The 16,612-nt window shown below is 47.2% G+C and overlaps 2 protein-coding genes across 2 annotated transcripts in view; one reads left to right on the top strand and one right to left on the bottom strand.

The window, feature by feature from the left end:
- The window catches only part of SLC6A20 (solute carrier family 6 (proline IMINO transporter), member 20), a 13,752-nt gene extending 3,621 nt beyond the window's left edge, over positions 1 to 10,131 (top strand). Inside the window, exons 2-11 of the mRNA XM_009994104.1 lie at positions 688 to 828; positions 1,559 to 1,650; positions 2,153 to 2,380; positions 4,662 to 4,772; positions 5,150 to 5,391; positions 6,129 to 6,291; positions 6,773 to 6,977; positions 7,701 to 7,860; positions 8,898 to 9,063; positions 9,982 to 10,131. Of these exons, the coding sequence (XP_009992406.1) occupies positions 688 to 828; positions 1,559 to 1,650; positions 2,153 to 2,380; positions 4,662 to 4,772; positions 5,150 to 5,391; positions 6,129 to 6,291; positions 6,773 to 6,977; positions 7,701 to 7,860; positions 8,898 to 9,063; positions 9,982 to 10,131 (1,658 nt within the window). The remainder of the gene's footprint in view (positions 1 to 687; positions 829 to 1,558; positions 1,651 to 2,152; positions 2,381 to 4,661; positions 4,773 to 5,149; positions 5,392 to 6,128; positions 6,292 to 6,772; positions 6,978 to 7,700; positions 7,861 to 8,897; positions 9,064 to 9,981) is intronic.
- Positions 10,132 to 11,415: 1,284 nt separating this feature from the next.
- The window catches only part of LOC104385636 (small nuclear ribonucleoprotein Sm D1-like), a 6,326-nt gene continuing 1,129 nt past the window's right edge, over positions 11,416 to 16,612 (bottom strand). Inside the window, exons 2-3 of the mRNA XM_009994115.1 lie at positions 13,894 to 14,098; positions 11,416 to 11,492 (exon numbers count right to left, since the gene is read on the bottom strand). Of these exons, the coding sequence (XP_009992417.1) occupies positions 11,416 to 11,492; positions 13,894 to 14,098 (282 nt within the window). The remainder of the gene's footprint in view (positions 11,493 to 13,893; positions 14,099 to 16,612) is intronic.

The raw sequence follows: 16,612 nt of genomic DNA, 5'->3' as shown, positions 1-16,612 counted from the left end.
GAATGAGCAGACGTAGGACAGGGGAAAGTCGTGTGCCTCTGTTCCAGGGTCTGCTCCTGCAGGTGGAACCCTGGGAGAAAAGACTTTGCTGGCATTTGAGGGCTCTGCATGGGTTTTGGGGGGAGTTTTTGTAGCTTTGCTTTCTAATTTAAGCCAGGCCAGTGTTCACCATGTTACTTAAAACTATTGAATGTAGAGGTTGCTGTTACTTTTTCATCGAGTGCTTGGGCTGTGCTACAGACCAGGGCACACAAAGTAAATCTTTCCCTCATCCTGTTCCGTTCACTATCTTTCACAAGGTTTGGCAGGCAGTTAGTTACCCTTTAACAGCCCCAGCCCCCAACATTGCTCAAGCCACCCGCACAGCACCTGAGCAGCCCCACGCGCCGGGGTGATGACCGGCACATTTTAACAGCAGAAATCCCAGTGCTGCCAAGTGCCTGTGGAAAATTCCCCATGCCCAGGTGCTTGGCGTCCATCGGCATCTGGAATGCTATCTGAAACCCCATGAGATAACCCTTAGGGTTGGGCCGTGCCCTCAGTGCACAAGGTGCCTGGACAGGACCCAGCTCCAGCCACCTCCTGGGACACCTCACGGGGTGATTTGACCACAAATTGAATCAGGACAACCGGGTGTTTATTATGCTGCTGATCTGCTGAAGGTCATCTGTTGGGTTTTTCTTGCAGGTGGCTTTTTGATCCCGTATTTGATCATGCTGATTGCTGAGGGGATGCCACTGCTCTACCTGGAGCTGGCCGTGGGGCAGCGCATGCGTCAGGGCAGCATCGGTGCCTGGAAAATCATAAGTCCCTACCTCTGTGGTGTCGGTATGTTCTCAGCTTGGAACCTTATTTTCTAAGCACCTGGGCAAGAGGGATGATTTTGAATGGAGAGCTGTATCTTTTAGAGCAGAAGCCAGACTGGAGGTGGGGTTTTACTGGGTCTCACCAGGCTGAGCAAAGTGGTGGTCCAGATACCCCACAGCATGTGTTTACCCCATCCCTCACAGGGCACTGGAGCCACAGCCTGGCTCGCTGTACCAGGTCCCCAGCCACAGAGGTGTGAGACTCTCTGCCTTCAGGCAGGTGGTCGAAACCATGGTGTGAGGGTCAGGGCTTAGCTCAGCCCCTGGGGCTGCCCGTGCTGGGCTTTGACCCCAAGAGCATCATCCCGATAAGCTCAACATTGAGTGATAAAATTACGTCTTTCCTACCGTTGCTGCCTTTTACCAATGTCTGCTCTCAGCTGCATTAGAATGTTATTAAATTACCCCATTAGCCCAAACTGTCACTAATCTACTTACATGCACATGTTATTTGTAACGATAAATTGAATAGTCATGCCCACAGGGGCTAAGGTATAAAAACCAGCACAGTATGGCCCTGATGGGAGCAGGATGAGGAGGAGGAGGCTGCAGTGGGGAAAGGGCCTGTGCGTGGGGCCATGCGAAGGCAAAGCCCCCTCTCCATGCTGGCCACAGTGCCCCCCTGAGTGTTACGGGGCCATGGGTGTTGTGGGGTTTCACTGCTGACCAAGCACATCCCTTCGTGCCTGCAGGCGTTGCCAGTGTCGTCGTCTCCTTCTTCCTCTCCATGTACTACAACGTGATCAACGCCTGGGCCTTCTGGTACCTCTTCCACTCCTTCCAGGTGTGTGGGTGCCCAGCAGCACCATGGAGGCTGGTGGTAGCTGCACTGGTGCTGGACCTTGCCTTCCACCATTGTCAGACACTGGAGGGGGGGTGTGGGGGGACCAAAAGCTCCAAGAATCCCTCCAAGGGCTTTTCCGGGGAAAAAACTCCTGCAGTGGAATCCTACTCTGGGGTTGCCCCAAGTTTATCGGGGTGTCTTCTCTTCATGAAGAGAGGCCTGCCCTGTGAGGCCTTGAGCCTTGGTGGCCACGTTGTCCTGCAGCCTGGGGTGGGGAGAAGATCAGGAGGCTCATCCCCAGGGGAGAGGGTCAGAGGGGCTCAGTCCTCAGGGAGAGGGTCGTCTGCAGGGAACATGGCCAGGACCAAGGGAGGGGCTCTGGCAGCACGATGTGGGGACAAGCAAGGCCTGGACAAAGAGCTGCCTTTGCCTTCACCTCCCCTGGCTCTCCCCACCATGCTGACAGCAGGCACCTGCCCCTTGCCTCTCTCCTTCCTCTCAGGACCCTCTGCCGTGGGCCACTTGCCCCCTGAACATCAACCGCACCGGCTACGAGGAAGAATGTGAGAAGACCTCATCTACCCAGTACTTCTGGTACCGACAGACCCTCAACATCTCCCCGTCGCTGGAGGAGAGCGGCAGCCTGCAGTGGGAGCAGGCGCTCTGCCTGACGCTGGCCTGGCTGGTGGTCTATCTCTGCATCCTCCGCGGCACCGAGTCCACCGGCAAGGTGAGAGGGGGGCACGGCCTCGTCCCGCCCAGGCAGGGCAGGGGCAGGAGGAACAAGTGCCAAATAAGGGCCAAGCGCAAGGTCCTGCACCTGTGAATACAGGTTGGGTGGAGAATGAGTTGGGAGTAGTCCCGAGGAGAGGGACCTGGGGGTGTTGGTTGATGAAAAGCTCAACACAGGTCAGCAATGGTGCTTGCAGCCCAGAAAGGCAACTGTGTCCTGGGCTGCATCAAAAGCAGCATGGCCAGCAGGGCCAGGGAAGCAATTCTCCTCCTCTACTCTGCTCTGGTGAGACCCCACCTGGAGTACTGTGTCGAGTTCTGGAGATGCCAACACAGGAAGGACATGGAGCTTATGAGGAGGGTCCAGAGAAGGGCCACAGAGATGGCCAGAGGGCTGGAGCACCTCTGCTATGAAGACAGGCTGAGAGAGTTGGGGCTGTTCAGCCTGGAGAAGAGAAGGCTCTGAAGAGACAGCCTTTGAGTACCTGAAGGGGCTACAGGAAAGCTGGGGAGGGACTTTTTACAAGGGTATGGAGTGATAAGACAAGGGGTAACAGCTTTAAACTAGAAGAGGGGAGATTTAGGTTAGACATTAGGAAGAAATTCTTCACTATGAGGGTGGTGAGACACTGGAACAGGTTGCCCAGGGAAATGGTGGGTGCCCCCTGACTGGAAGTGTTCAAGGCCAGCCTGGATGGGGCTTTGAGCAACCTGGTCTAGTGGAAGGTGTCCCTGCCCATGGCAGGGGGGTTGGAACTAGATGATCTTTAAAGTCCCTTCCAACCCAAACCATTCTGTGATTCTGTCACTCTATGAAAAGGCAGCAGCCAAGGCTGCTGTTACTTGGGGTTGGGGTGTCTCCATGGGACCAGCCAGCCCTGCTGTGGGGTTGCAACTGAAGAGGCCTCAACCAAAGCACTGAGTGATACTAAAATAGCAAACAAACAATCAGAGAAGTTATTTAAATGCAGGCACCACTGCTGCACAACCAGCCACCAGGCTGCTGGCCCTGCAGAAAGCTGCCTGCCACCACAGAGCCATGTCCTGGAAGCATAGAATTGTTAAGGTTGGAAGAGACCTTAAAGATCATCTGGTTCAAACCCCCTTGTCTGTTCCTCAGTCTTTGCAAGAAGAAGAAGAAGAAAGAAAAGGTGGCTACTGAGCATTTTTGCTCAGTTTTTATTTACAGCAGAAGTTATGAGGAAGTTCTGAAAGGGGGGGGGGAGAAGCAATGTCCTGGCTGAGCCCACACTAAGCAGTGAGCTGAGGGCTCTAATCCCCAAATCGTATTAACCAAACGCAGAAAGCCAAGAGACTGTAAACCAAGAATAACCTGTTAAACTTGCTGCAGCTGGCTTTGTGGGCAGAAAAGAAACAAATCAATAGCCAAGGCAGGTTGAAAGGCCATTGTGAAGGCAGGGTATCCTCAGAGGGAGCAAAGGGAGGCTTCCCCCGTAGCCCCAGTGGGCTGTCCTGCTGGTGAAAGGGAGGCTGCTGCTTTTCCAGGTGTGTGACAAGGCAGGTGTCCACTGGCAGTGTAGGCAGGTGTAAACTGGGGAAATGTTTGGGAATTGCCCATTCGTTTCTCTTCCCAAGAGCTTGGGAAGGCATGTGTTTTGTGAGTTTTTGTATAAATTTCTGGGTGAACCATTGGGCACGTTTTTTGATGTGGGTTTTGTTGGGTTTTTTTGTGGTGGGGGGGATAGTTTTTGCATGTAGCTCTTTCCAGCATGGAGATTAAACACTTAGATTCAAATTCAAAGGTTTGCTCAAAATCTCATAAATGGAAAACAATGGAAAGATTTAATTCTCTCCATCCTGCTGTCTGGGTTAAGTTAAAAGTCTTTTTCACACCTGAATTAAAATGTTTTTTTGACCTCTGATGATGTCTGCTCACCTTCCTCCTAGAGCAGATGACTGATGACCTTTTACTAATGCACTCTTGAGAGACAGTTGCAGGCTGGTGTTACTCCACTAAATGCTGCAGAACGGAGTTTGTAAATGCTGCATGTATTTTAAATGTAATTTCTATTCTTTTTTTTCCCAATCCAAACCAGTGGATATGTTAGCACAGGGTCTTTTATTAATAAGAAGAACTTGTTTCTCTAAAACTTAAATCTAAGGCTGGATTAATCTGAAAATATTTCTTCAAAGACTAATACAAGGTTACAAAAACTTCACATAGAGCATTTCCACTATTGTAAGGGAGAAAGAGCTGATCTATTACAGCCAGTCTTGTGTGTTGTTTAGACCAAGGTTATTTCCTCTCCTTCCTCCAGGTGGTCTACGTAACAGCCTCTTTGCCATACTGCGTTCTCATCATATACCTCATCAGAGGATTAACACTTCATGGAGCTGTGAATGGGCTCGTCTACATGTTCACACCAAAGGTACAGAAAAACTATACTGAGTATTTCACAAAATGTTTTCAGTTACTAAATGTATAGGATCTTAAAAGATGGTAATAATCCTGTTCCTTATGTTGAACTTTTGCAGCAGTATCTCAGGTCAGGCAGCTTGAAGCCCTGTCTGGGAGCTGCTGGAGGCTGTTCTGCCGTGGTGCTTTCAAGCTGCTTGCTTTCTTCTGCAGAAAAACACCTGCCCATTAGCATTAGCATCTGTGTTACTTTCAGACTGAGCAGTAACCCTGCCCAAAAAATGCCAGAGCCACAAGGGGTGCACGAAGGGGACTTTCCCCCACTCCATCCCAGCAGGATGCTGTCCGCGCACAGCTTCCCACTGCCCCTCTCCCCATCTGATTTTGCAGCTGGAGCAGCTGGCAAACCCCAAGGCGTGGATCAGCGCTGCCACACAGATCTTCTTCTCCCTGGGCCTGGGCTTTGGCAGCCTCATCGCCTTCGCCAGCTACAACGAGCCCAGCAACAACTGTGAGAGACACGCCGTCCTCGTCTCGCTCATCAACAGCACCACCTCCGTATTCGCCAGCATCGTCACCTTCTCCATCTACGGCTTCAAGGCAACGTTTAATTACGAGAGCTGTATAAACAAGTAAGAGCATTTCACTCGTTTTCCACCACAGGCCACTCTGGGGAAGGTGAGCGGGAGGGAGGGGTGAGGGGTGGTAAATAAATAACAGCCTGTGGGTGCTGCCAGTGCTGCCCCACGCCCAGCTCGGAAATTGCTCGCATAAACCTAATGGCGTGATTTAAAGTGGTGAAGGCTGAGATGAAAGGTCTGAGCTGGTGTGCCTTTTGACACCTGGGAGCTCAGCCTCCTCAGCAGTGATGCTCCGGAGGTGCCCAGCAGCCTGCAGGATCGTGCCTTAAGGCAGCAAGCTTCCATGAGGTCCCTGGCACAGGGCCCGAGGTGGTTACGCTTTTACTCCTGCATTTACAGCTTCCAACCTATCAGCTGATGAGAGAGGAAACCAAGCTGCTAGTCACTGCTCCTTGCCAAAAGGCTCGTTAAATTGGCAGGGTGTGGACGTGGGACTGGAGGGCAAAGGGGAAGAAAAACCAGCCAGCACTGGCTGGCACCCAAAATACCTACCGGCTCCCTCCTGGGTGCCTGAGAGCAGCAGCCTGGGTGCAGGAGCTGCTCTCTCCAAAGCAGAGATGAGCACAATGCTGCCAGCATCCCAGCCCTCTCTGGAAGCACCATGGCCACAACTTACACTTGGGGAGACCAGAGCCCTGGGGCAGGCAGAGCATCCCTGTGTAGGGGCTGGCATCAGTTTTTTTTATACCTTGTACTGAAAGACATTCAATTCTAATCATCTTTCCCAGGGTGATCCTGCTGCTGATCAATGCTTTCGACCTGGAGGAAGGCTCTTTAACAGCAGACAACCTGAAGGAGATGAAGGAGTATCTCATGGCCACGCACCCGCGGGAATACACACAGTTACTGCCACAGCTGAAAAACTGCAGCTTGGAAGCTGAACTAGATACAGTGAGTTGCTGCTTTGTGCTGGTGCTTGGGCTCTCCTACCTTTTCTTCTCCCAAGCCCAGGCAGCCCCTCAGCCCCACACGGGCACATCTGGTACCCCCCGGAGCTGCCTGGTCAGGGCTGTGGTGGGGGTCATTTCTGCCCCTCAGGATGGGGCAGGGGGCACTGGCTCAGCCCTGAAAGGAGCTTGCTTGGCTCGTTAGCAACTGAGCTGTGGGGAAATGCAGCCAGACTGCTGGCTCCAGCTGTGGGACAGGGCAGGTCACAAAGGTACAGGGCAAATGTATTTGCTATGAGCAGAACTGTGCCAGTTTCTATCCTGTTTGGATAAATGGGTGAACATCTGCTTTTGCTGTGCAGAGCCACCACCACGGGTGTATTTTGTCATTGTGGAGTATCAGTCTCACATGTCACTACTCTTGTGTCCTCTATGAAGCTGAGGAGCTGCCTGTAACTCCCTCCTTTTCCCCCTCTTGCTGGCAGGCTGTCCAGGGGACCGGACTGGCCTTCATAGTCTATTCTGAAGCAATCAAAAACATGGAGGTGCCCCAGCTGTACTCCGTGCTCTACTTTGCCATGCTGCTGATGCTGGGGATCGGCAGCATGCTGGGCAACACCGCCGCCATCCTCACACCGCTGACTGACAGCAAGGCCATCGCTGCCCGCTTCCCCAAGGAGGTGATCTCAGGTGAGCACCTGCCACGAGCAGCAGAGCCCATGCAGGGAGAGAGCACGTGTGTGCAAAAGCTTTGGTGCCCCACAACCATTCAGGGGGTCCTCTTTGATCTCAGGTGGAGCAGAGAATATCAAATACAATTCCAGAAGGTTTTTGCCTGCCCTTGGGAAATCCTACCCAAGCTGTAGAGCACCTTCCCCTGGGAGCTGTATATTGGCAGGCTTCCCAACACACTCCCAACTCCTTCAGACTCATGTCTACCTCCTAGTGAAACTCAAAGGGCCAGTAAACACCTCCAGTGAGTGGCTCTTCAGTCCCATCACTGGTATCCCAATGGCAAACCACTTGAGTCTTTGGGCAAAAGTGATACGCACTTGCTTTCAGGCAGCTGTCCCACCTTAAAACCTGGTTTAGCTGGATGCCCAGCACTGACAGCAGATGCTGCACATGCCCCAAACAAGCCTATAATCAAGAGTCAATCAACTCGACCCTGCTGGGATGATGTGCTGTGACTGTGCAAGTCTAAGGAGCAGCAGTTTAAAGATGCACTGGCATAGTCTCACACACACAGAGAGAGACAGGTCTTTTCCAAATGGCAAAAATGTCTTTCTCCTCTAAGAAAGCTGCTCCCTGACAGAAATCCCACCAGCATTTTAGTGACAAGAAGTATGACATTTTCCTACCCACAATAAGATTTCCAGGTCTAACAGCAGGGTCCCTCTTTTATCCATGCAGGTGCTGTGTGCTTCATTAACTGTGTGATTGGCCTCATCTTCACCATGGAGGCTGGAAATTACTGGTTTGACATATTCAACGACTATGCAGCCACCCTCTCGCTGCTGCTCATCGTGCTGGTAGAGACCATTGCTGTGTGCTACATCTATGGGATAAGAAGGTAGAAGTTTGAACCCTCCTTACTTCAGAGCTGGGGTGTGACCACTGGCCAAGACACACAGGGCCAAGAACAAAAATATCACCTTGGGATAAATTTTCCTCCTACTCTGTGGGATCAGTGAGGCAAGGGGGAGTCTCTCTTGCCCTTCCAGGGCCTTGGGAAAGGGCTGGGGCCAGGCTGGGCTGCCACCTTCTCTGTGGGCATGAGCAGTACACACTGCTCCCTGGTCATCTTCTCTTTGGTTTCAAGAGCACCTTCTGCCAAAATGCTGCTTCTCCTTTCCCAGCAATTTAGTGTGAGCACAGCAGTGCTGCCAAGTCTGGCCAGTCACCTTGCCCATTGCTGCTCTCCCAAGTCATCCCTTGAGGGTAAAGGCACCAGGAAAGGTTTTTAGGCACCAGAGGTGTTTGTGCTCAGGGCATCTAAAGGAAGAGGCTTCAGTATTGCTTTGTTAGTCTGCAAGTACAACACTTGTACAGGCACCTTGACTGGCATTAGGGCCTTGATGGATTCAAGGCCTTCAAGTCAGATCCAGGTTTCCTGCCTGATTTTAGGTGTCACCTCTAAAATTAGTACTTCCTCAAAGACAGTCAAATAACAGCAGTGAGAACAGCTCAACCACCCCAAAACAAGCGGTGTTTTCAGTCAAATAACAGCAGTGAGAACAGCTCAACTACCCCAAAACAAAGCTCCACTTTACTTCAGCAGTATTGCTTACACCAGCGGTCTGAACTTGTGCCCCAGGCAGAATTTTGTTGGGACTTTCCCTCTGTACCCATGCCTAGCTACTCTTACCTAGACTGAGATCCTCTTAGAAGCCCTGCTATCTTTTTTTTTTATTGTGCCCTCAGTGTATCACCCTGGTGATCCGGTTCTTCAGACAGTACCTCCAAGCTCATTACTCCTATGGTCAACTATACTCTCTGTTCCCATATATTTATCTCTATAGGTGGTTTTGAAATAACTCGGATCATGGTATCGATTGAACAAATACAGCTATTTTCAAAAACGTGATTTATTTTTTTTTTTAAACACAGATTTGAGAAAGATCTTTACACCATGATTGGACGCAAGCCAAACTGGTATTGGAAAATTATGTGGGCTTTTGTTAGTCCTTTGCTAATTATAAGCCTATTTATATTTTACATCACCGACTATATCCTCACAGGAACACTGCAATACCAAGCATGGGATGCCACACAGGTAAGATAGGTCTGGTTTGGGGGTTTTCTTTGTTGTTTGTTTTGTTTTTTTTTAATTCCTCCAATGACACAGAATTCCTTCCTAACTACAGCATTCCACAGAACTGCCTTACAGCTGAAATCAGGGCACCTCCCTGATTTTGTGGCAATGGAAAAAACCTGACCTAGTGACAATGTCATGGTTCTGTAAAATGGGAGACACTTCCTACTACAATTCTTAATAGATCCCTTCAAACAGTAACATTTTATTCCCATTGATTGAAGACCCACATATTACCTTAAAAATACTCTTTGAACAGAAAAAATTATTTCAAAGTGTAGCATTTTGAACAAATGTAGTGATATTTTTAACGGAACTGAGCTGCTGCTGGAATAGTTTTCAGAAACCACTCTGGTTTGCTTTAATTTCCATATACACTTTTCTTCGTGGCCCAAAGGCTTTTATATGTATGTTGAACCACTGTGTATTTATCACAGAGGAATTACTACTGGGTAAGTAATCCCTGCTTTCACAACATTGTGTTGTGTTGTGTTCCTAGCATGCAGCAATGAATGATGCCTGTTGTTTTCATGTCTTTGCTGATTTGGGACCCAGTTGGGAGCCTGGCCTGTTGACAGGGTGTCAGCACGAGCCCACAGGCTCCAGGGGAGGAACAGCAGAGACCTGACAGAGGTCAGGGCTGAGCCATCTCATTAAGAAATATTAATCAAGCCAAAATGTGCTCTTTACCAAAGCTTGCACAAGATTTCCCCAGTATTTTTGTCAGCAGCTCAGTCAATTTTAAGCTTGAATGGTTGGACAAAGCAAAACACAGGCTGCTGCAGCCTGCAAGTGCTTCTCAGATGTTCTTTGCTCCAGGCCTGGGGCACTGAAAACCACAGATCCCCCAAATCCAACCCCTTCTTCTCTCCCTTGCAGGGGCAGCTGGTGACAAAGGATTACCCAAGTTATGCCCTTGCAGTGATTGGGCTGCTGGTGGCAGCATCCACCCTGTGCATCCCCCTGGGGGCTCTAATAACTTTTATAAGGAAGAGACTGAAGAGGGAAAGCGTTTCAACAGTTGCATGAACACCAACAGCTGGATTTGGGAAGACCTTCCCCCCATCATCAGTGAGCGGGCACTTCTGGAAGACAGCAGCAACCATTACTTGTAGCAGCTACTTTATAGAGTTGAGAATCATGGGTGCTATATTGACCAAAAAGTGCTCTTAGGAGGTTCCACAATGGTTTGGGAAGAAAAAAAAAAGCTCTCCTGTAACAAGCTGGACTTTAATATGGCCTCTCTAAGAGGGGAAAAGCAGAAGAGAGCTCATACAATGCTAGATAGCACAAATTAACCAGTGCATCAACCCATTACACAACATTAGGTGCCTCTTTTCCACTCTGCTGTAGCACTGCCTATATGGAAACATGACCAACCAACTCAGCAGGTTCCTGCACCAAAGTACCAGCAAATACCCTCACCCTTCAAGAAGGCCACGCTCAAGCATGCACGTTATTTGAAATGACATCTGTATTTCATCAACAGATCAAGCTGTTCAAGTCCTGCAATGTGATCATCCCTTTCCTACAAGGGAAAAGTCATCAGGATGGTGTTCCGAGATAAACATGGCCTGCAAAGCAGAGCTGCAGGAGTTCTCTCATCTCCAGAAGTGAACTTCCAATTCCTGTACTTTGTATTTTCTAGGGATGCACTTTAAGTACACTAAAATAAATCTGTGATAAAGATGCTTCACAGGCCCCACCCAAAAGGACAACATAGAATTGGCCTCAACAAAGTTTGTATCCACATATACTTTAATGGTGAGATGTAACAATCCAGCAGTTCCACAGAACTGGTTAATTTCCCTATGTGAAGGCTGTATAAAGCAAGAAACATGTTTAAATTCTAAGCTTCATGTAATAGAGAACAGTAAAATTGTATCTATGAATTTTTAAGTGGTCTGCAGAATGGCATTAGGGACACAGGCATGGGAGGTGGGTTTTTTATATAGTGTCTTAACTATGTAACCATTAGAAGCTGGCAAGTGCCTTGTAAAAGAGGGAATAATTTCAAGCAAACATAGTTAAACACACAAACACAAGCTTCTCACTCCAGAGCAAGAAGCAAGAGGGTAACTGTACAGCTTCTGGGGGGATGACACCTTGAAGATCACAACCAACACCAACAAGACATGTTAAGTCTGCAACAGCCTCTAGAATCAGGACACACCTCCCTCCCCAGACTTCGCTAACAAAGGAAAGACAAAGTTTTCACATTTCTGTTTATTAAAAATGGATACCATAAACAAGACCTGTACAAAAAAATATCCAAAATTGCCCAGAATTTGGTAGCAGGTGCGTGGTAAGAAGTTACCGTCTTGGGCCCCCTCTTCCTCTTCCACGACCTCGGCCTCTCCCACGGCCTCTGCCACGGCCTCTTCCAGCAACTTAGCAGATGAAACAAAAAGGATAAATCAAGTGAGACCCAGGGAATATTTTCATTTTGATTAGAGCATTCTGCATCAAGCATAAACAACACAATGTCTCATTGCAGGGAAGCAGTAAGTCACAATACTAAGTCTGTTAATGCTCAGGAAGTTTCAGACAGCGTTTCCACCTTTTCTTTGGGTTTTTCAGTACACAACTTCCACAGACCGGCACCTGTCTTCAGCTTCACTGCAGCAGACAAGGGGATATAGCACCACAGCTGCCTGCTTCCAAATGCTCTGTCTCACAAGAGAACTAGGATCCCTTTTTTTTTTTTTTTTTTTTAATAAAAATCTACTTTTTCAGGCATCAGGAAAAGCATATGTACGACAAAAGTATTTTGTTACTACACATTACAGTGAAAAAGGGTTTGTTAGGGTTTTTTTGCCATAGCTGTCACTGGGGTTTATCAAGTACACTGCTAAAGGGAAATGCCAGTTTTAATGGGCTGTGAGATTCCCAAACTCAGCCTCTCTCAGTCACCATGTGAGAAGGCAAAATCGTGAAAGGATCCCACCACCAAACTGCTCCTGATGTTTTTTCAATGACTCCTCTGCCAATTCCAGACATGATTTTTAGGCCAACGTCTTGAGCTGTGCATGCCTACTTTTAAATACTGCTACTTAATGGTAAAGGGAGAACAGAATCACAGAGTAATTCAGGCTGCAAGAAACTGCTGGAGGTCTTATGATCCATATGGCGGTAACATGTCATTTCACCCCCTTTTCCTAGAGAAACACGACCTGTCCCATCATATTGCAAGGCCACCCTATAAACTTTTGAAATTACTGGTTAATTGCAAGCAGGTTTATCAGTGTAAGGCTTAAAAAGATAGGAGGAAACATAAAATTCTGTGGAAGTGGGTGGCAGGGCAGGAGACACACAGTAGCATCTACATGCAAGCAGCAAGCTGTATTACCCTGTTCCAGCTGACAGTACCTAAGTTAGAAATGCAGCAAAGAGACAAAGCAGAGGCACAGGAGAAGTTTGTGAGAAAACAAAATGTCACTTGTTTTGCTGACAATAGTTTGACTTTGTAAAACACAGAGAAGCATCAACCCCTGACTCATGCGATCAGCAGCAGGTCCTGCTCACATGTGCCCCTCACACCTCAGCCAGCATCCTGCCTTCCACTGACAATTCAATTTCCCAAGAACAGACCACCTTACATGGTTCTGAAGCCCAAGGGCATTTACAGACTAAGGCAAGCAGCGGATTCAAGAGCTTCAGTACAGGGAAGATTGCAGGAGTGTCAAACTGAGGTAAACAGCACATCACGCATCCTTTCTTCAAAGTTAAAAAGAAATAGTGATGTTCTTGTTCACATCACATTTTCAGTTTCAAAAATAATCTAACCATACTCCAATTTCTCCACATGGTCAGATTATTTTTGATGGACATGAAGAGCAAAATACTTTCAGGAGCTTTATCCTTATTCTGTATCAAGACAGCAGCCATAACTCTTGTGCTTTGTGATGCACACACCTGCGGGTTCCTTACACCATTTCAGTAAGGTAAGCACACCAATTCATAGCACAAACATGAACCAAAGACTGCAGAGCCAAATACTTGAAACACTAATTACAGGAGAAATGGTATGACATTCTTTTAGAGCACAATTAGCTTTCCCTTAAAACTGATTATTTTAAAAATGCTCCAATTAGCCACTGGGCAGAATATATACTGCTGGAAGACAACCTACAGATCTTCTGGGGCTTACTGGATATTAATCTCTATAGTGCAGATTAAAACTGAATTACTCTCTAAGCTGTTAGGCTTCTAAGGAAGAGGTTTTTGTTCAACAGTCTTTTGAAAAAAAAATAGTTCCAGGAAGAGCAAAGAGTGGGACACTACCAGGAGCCAAAGCTAGCAATCTGCTCATCAAAATACAGCCTGGACTCCCTCAGATTCTCAAGTCTCTCAAATTCTGTTCTCCAACAGATTACTTTTATACAAAATCCACGGAGATTTTAGTGAAACATTCCGTACTGTTCAAAAGAGGCTGTTTTGTGTTTTACTAGGCTATGTGAAGTTCCCCACTCAAACTGGGGACGCACATTTGGAGAACAGGAAATGTAAATCTCTGGTACCAGTCAATGTTGAGACAGTAACAGGTTAAGATCTACTCAAGCTCAAAAACCTTCAGATTTTGAAAAGGAGATGTATGAAAAGTCATGTACATGGAAGAAAGCTCTAGAGATGCTAAGAAGGTGAGCAAGGCAGACTTACCAGTTCAATATCAAACCCTCAAAACCAAAATAACTAGCTGCCAAAGGCAGACATTAAGACACTCAAATCATGTCTTCAGATTCAGGGCACAGAAAGGCAGAACACCCACAGACCAAGAAAGCACAAACTAACCTGCTTCTCTTTTCTTCGATTTGACTTTTGGTTCCACATCCACTAGCAAAGTATCCAGAGGCAAACTGTCTGGCAGAATGAAGTACCGGATGTTATTCCCTCGAATACTGAGCGTCTCCAGCTGCACGGGTTCTCTGTTCTTCAGCGTCATTTTCACTGCTTTGAGATGTGTGTTCATACTGACATCCACTCCTGAAACACAAGCCTCATGTCAGGGCTGAATGCCTCCAAAATGGTGTTCAGCCATTGTTGGCTGTTTTCAAGCATGCACAAATTTTGAGATTTATCCTGTTCAATAATACCTGCCTCTGCCATTTATTAAGCCTCTAACTGAAGAAAACTACATGCCTTTTTCCCCTCTTGGATTTAACTGATTGTTAGAGATCTTTATCTAGGTTTTAGCAACAACTGCAGGAATTCTGAAAAGGTTAAAACAATTCCTTGGAATAACAAACTGCTGCTTTTTACAGAAGTCCAATACGAGTCCTTTGACTTTTAAGAAGAAGCAAACCAAACCTTTGGGGCATAAAAATGAGTGCATCATTTTCTCTGTCAACCTTAGAAGGTGTCCAACTGGCAAAGCATTTATAATCTAAAGCATTTATAATCTGATAAAATACATCTAATAATAGTGTGGTTATCTTCTATGAAAGTACATAAAATATACTGGTGGAAGGAACAATCACTGTGGTTACACACTCCATGAGCAGCCCTTATGTTAGTGCTGTATGGAGTCAGTACTGTGCCCACTAGAAAAAACCCTTACTTGAACGTAAGTATTCAATAACAGCCCAGAAAAGCATCAGAAAGCACCCTATCTTACTTTCTATCTTGCACGGGATTTGGTCTCAAACTATGAAGATCAAAACGAGTACTTTTTCAGATAAAAAATTCAGGCAAAAGATAGAAACTGTACTTAACAAACACCTGCTGATTCAGGGCACCCACAAGAGCAAAATCCTTTGTGTTCAAACTTGTGTACAAACAACCCTTTGTGGCAAAAATAATTATTGTCTGATATCACAAACACTGAAAGGCAGACTGTAAGATGTCTTACCAAGGTGAAGAGCATAAGTGAGCAGCAGGCCAGAACCAGAAGAATGACTGTAGTTATTCCATGTATTTTCCTGTCCTCTCTCTCCTTCTGCCTAGATTTTACACAGCTCAGCTCCCCAGCACCTGACCTGCTCCCTTGGTTTATGCAACACACGCATCACATGAAACCCATCTCTTCAGCCTGCCTGCTCTGGCCCACCCACCTCCTGGGAGGAGGAGATGGCACCATTTGTTAACAGCACAGCAATTACAGACACACCAGTGTAAGGGGAAGATTAAAGCTTTAGAAATACAGATTGCATTAAAAGTTTTTACAGATTCTTAGCAGAAAATCCGAGAGCCTTTGCCCAACAATTAAGCCTGCAAAAGCACCAAGGTCAGGAGACGAGCAGTTCATTTGCTTCCTCCCTAGCTGGGTTCAACAGAGCATGCTGCAATCAGGTACCAGGGTGGTGCATTCAGGCCTAATCAAAGCTGATAAATCCAGCTACAAAACGATGCCAAACCTCAGCAGATTGTCAATGGCCAAAAAAGCACTCAAGCAATCACCTGGAATATAACTCTGCCAACTTTGAGTTATCTTTTTTATTACCAGTGTCTGGGCAGAAGAGCTTCTAAAAGTAGCCTGGGGTGAGTGAAGGAGAGGAGATAAGGCATGATCATCAACTTAACTGTAATGATTTCCTTTAAATACGAGGTGCCCAACCTACATCCCTGACTGTCTCTGAAGTAATGCCAACATCAATGTTCTCAGACCAATATCCCTCATTAATATTGCTAAAGCAACAAAACCGCCCACACATTTTTCAGTAAGAACCACCCAGTGAAAAATCAAAGACTTTTTCTGCAACTCAGTGATACAAAGAAGCACCAGCTAGACAACAGCACCCTCAAACCTGTGTTAGAGAAGAGGCCTTTGGCACCAGCAGGACTGTTTTTGCCCTGCATCCCCCATCAAGCTTCTTCTTTTCAAGCTAGTTTCATGAAATCAATACAAGTGTATGCAAAGATGCATTTCCATGTAAGATCACCCTAACCAGAGCTAACACATGCTCAACAGAATTAATTTTTAGATTAAAATTACCTACACAAAGTTCAAACTGATTCAAGACTACAGCAACACTTAACATTTGCCATCTACCTGCACTAGCACTAAAAAAAAGTTCCCCCTCTTCTGGTGAATCAGCTGTAATGATTTTATCCAACTACAGCTTATTAAAATTTCAAGAGGTGAAAAAGTCCGATGTAGTGAGACATCTTATAAAAACTTAGCTGTATAAAAACTACCCCACCAGCACTACTGTGCTGCTAACACTCCAAGATAACACCATGCTTCCAGCACCTTTGTCAACGGTTTGGAAAAGTTTATTCTTCATCCCCCAGGCTGCCTGTCAGCAAAGGCTGCAGCGAGGCCCAGAGGCTCCCAGGATGACAGCGAATTTACTGCCTCCCAACAGCTTCTGCAAACGGCCTGGCTCTCCTACAACCAACACAACTTAAGCCTGCACATCGAGATGTGAATTAGTAAAAACATCTCCTGCGTCCTGCAGAGAAGGTCGCCAGGAGGGCGCGCACAGCCCCGACAGACCCAGCCCGGCAGGACGGTGAGGGGCGGTGCTTTGCCGCGGTCCCGCCGCCACTGTGGTAGTTCCGTGCACCTGCG

This window comes from Chaetura pelagica, unplaced genomic scaffold, assembly GCF_000747805.2.
Source record: "Chaetura pelagica isolate M959 unplaced genomic scaffold, ChaPel_1.0 scaffold642, whole genome shotgun sequence".
Lineage (NCBI taxonomy): Eukaryota > Metazoa > Chordata > Aves > Apodiformes > Apodidae > Chaetura > Chaetura pelagica.
Note: the sequence above shows the minus strand (reverse complement) of the source record. Positions and strands in the feature narration are given on the sequence as shown.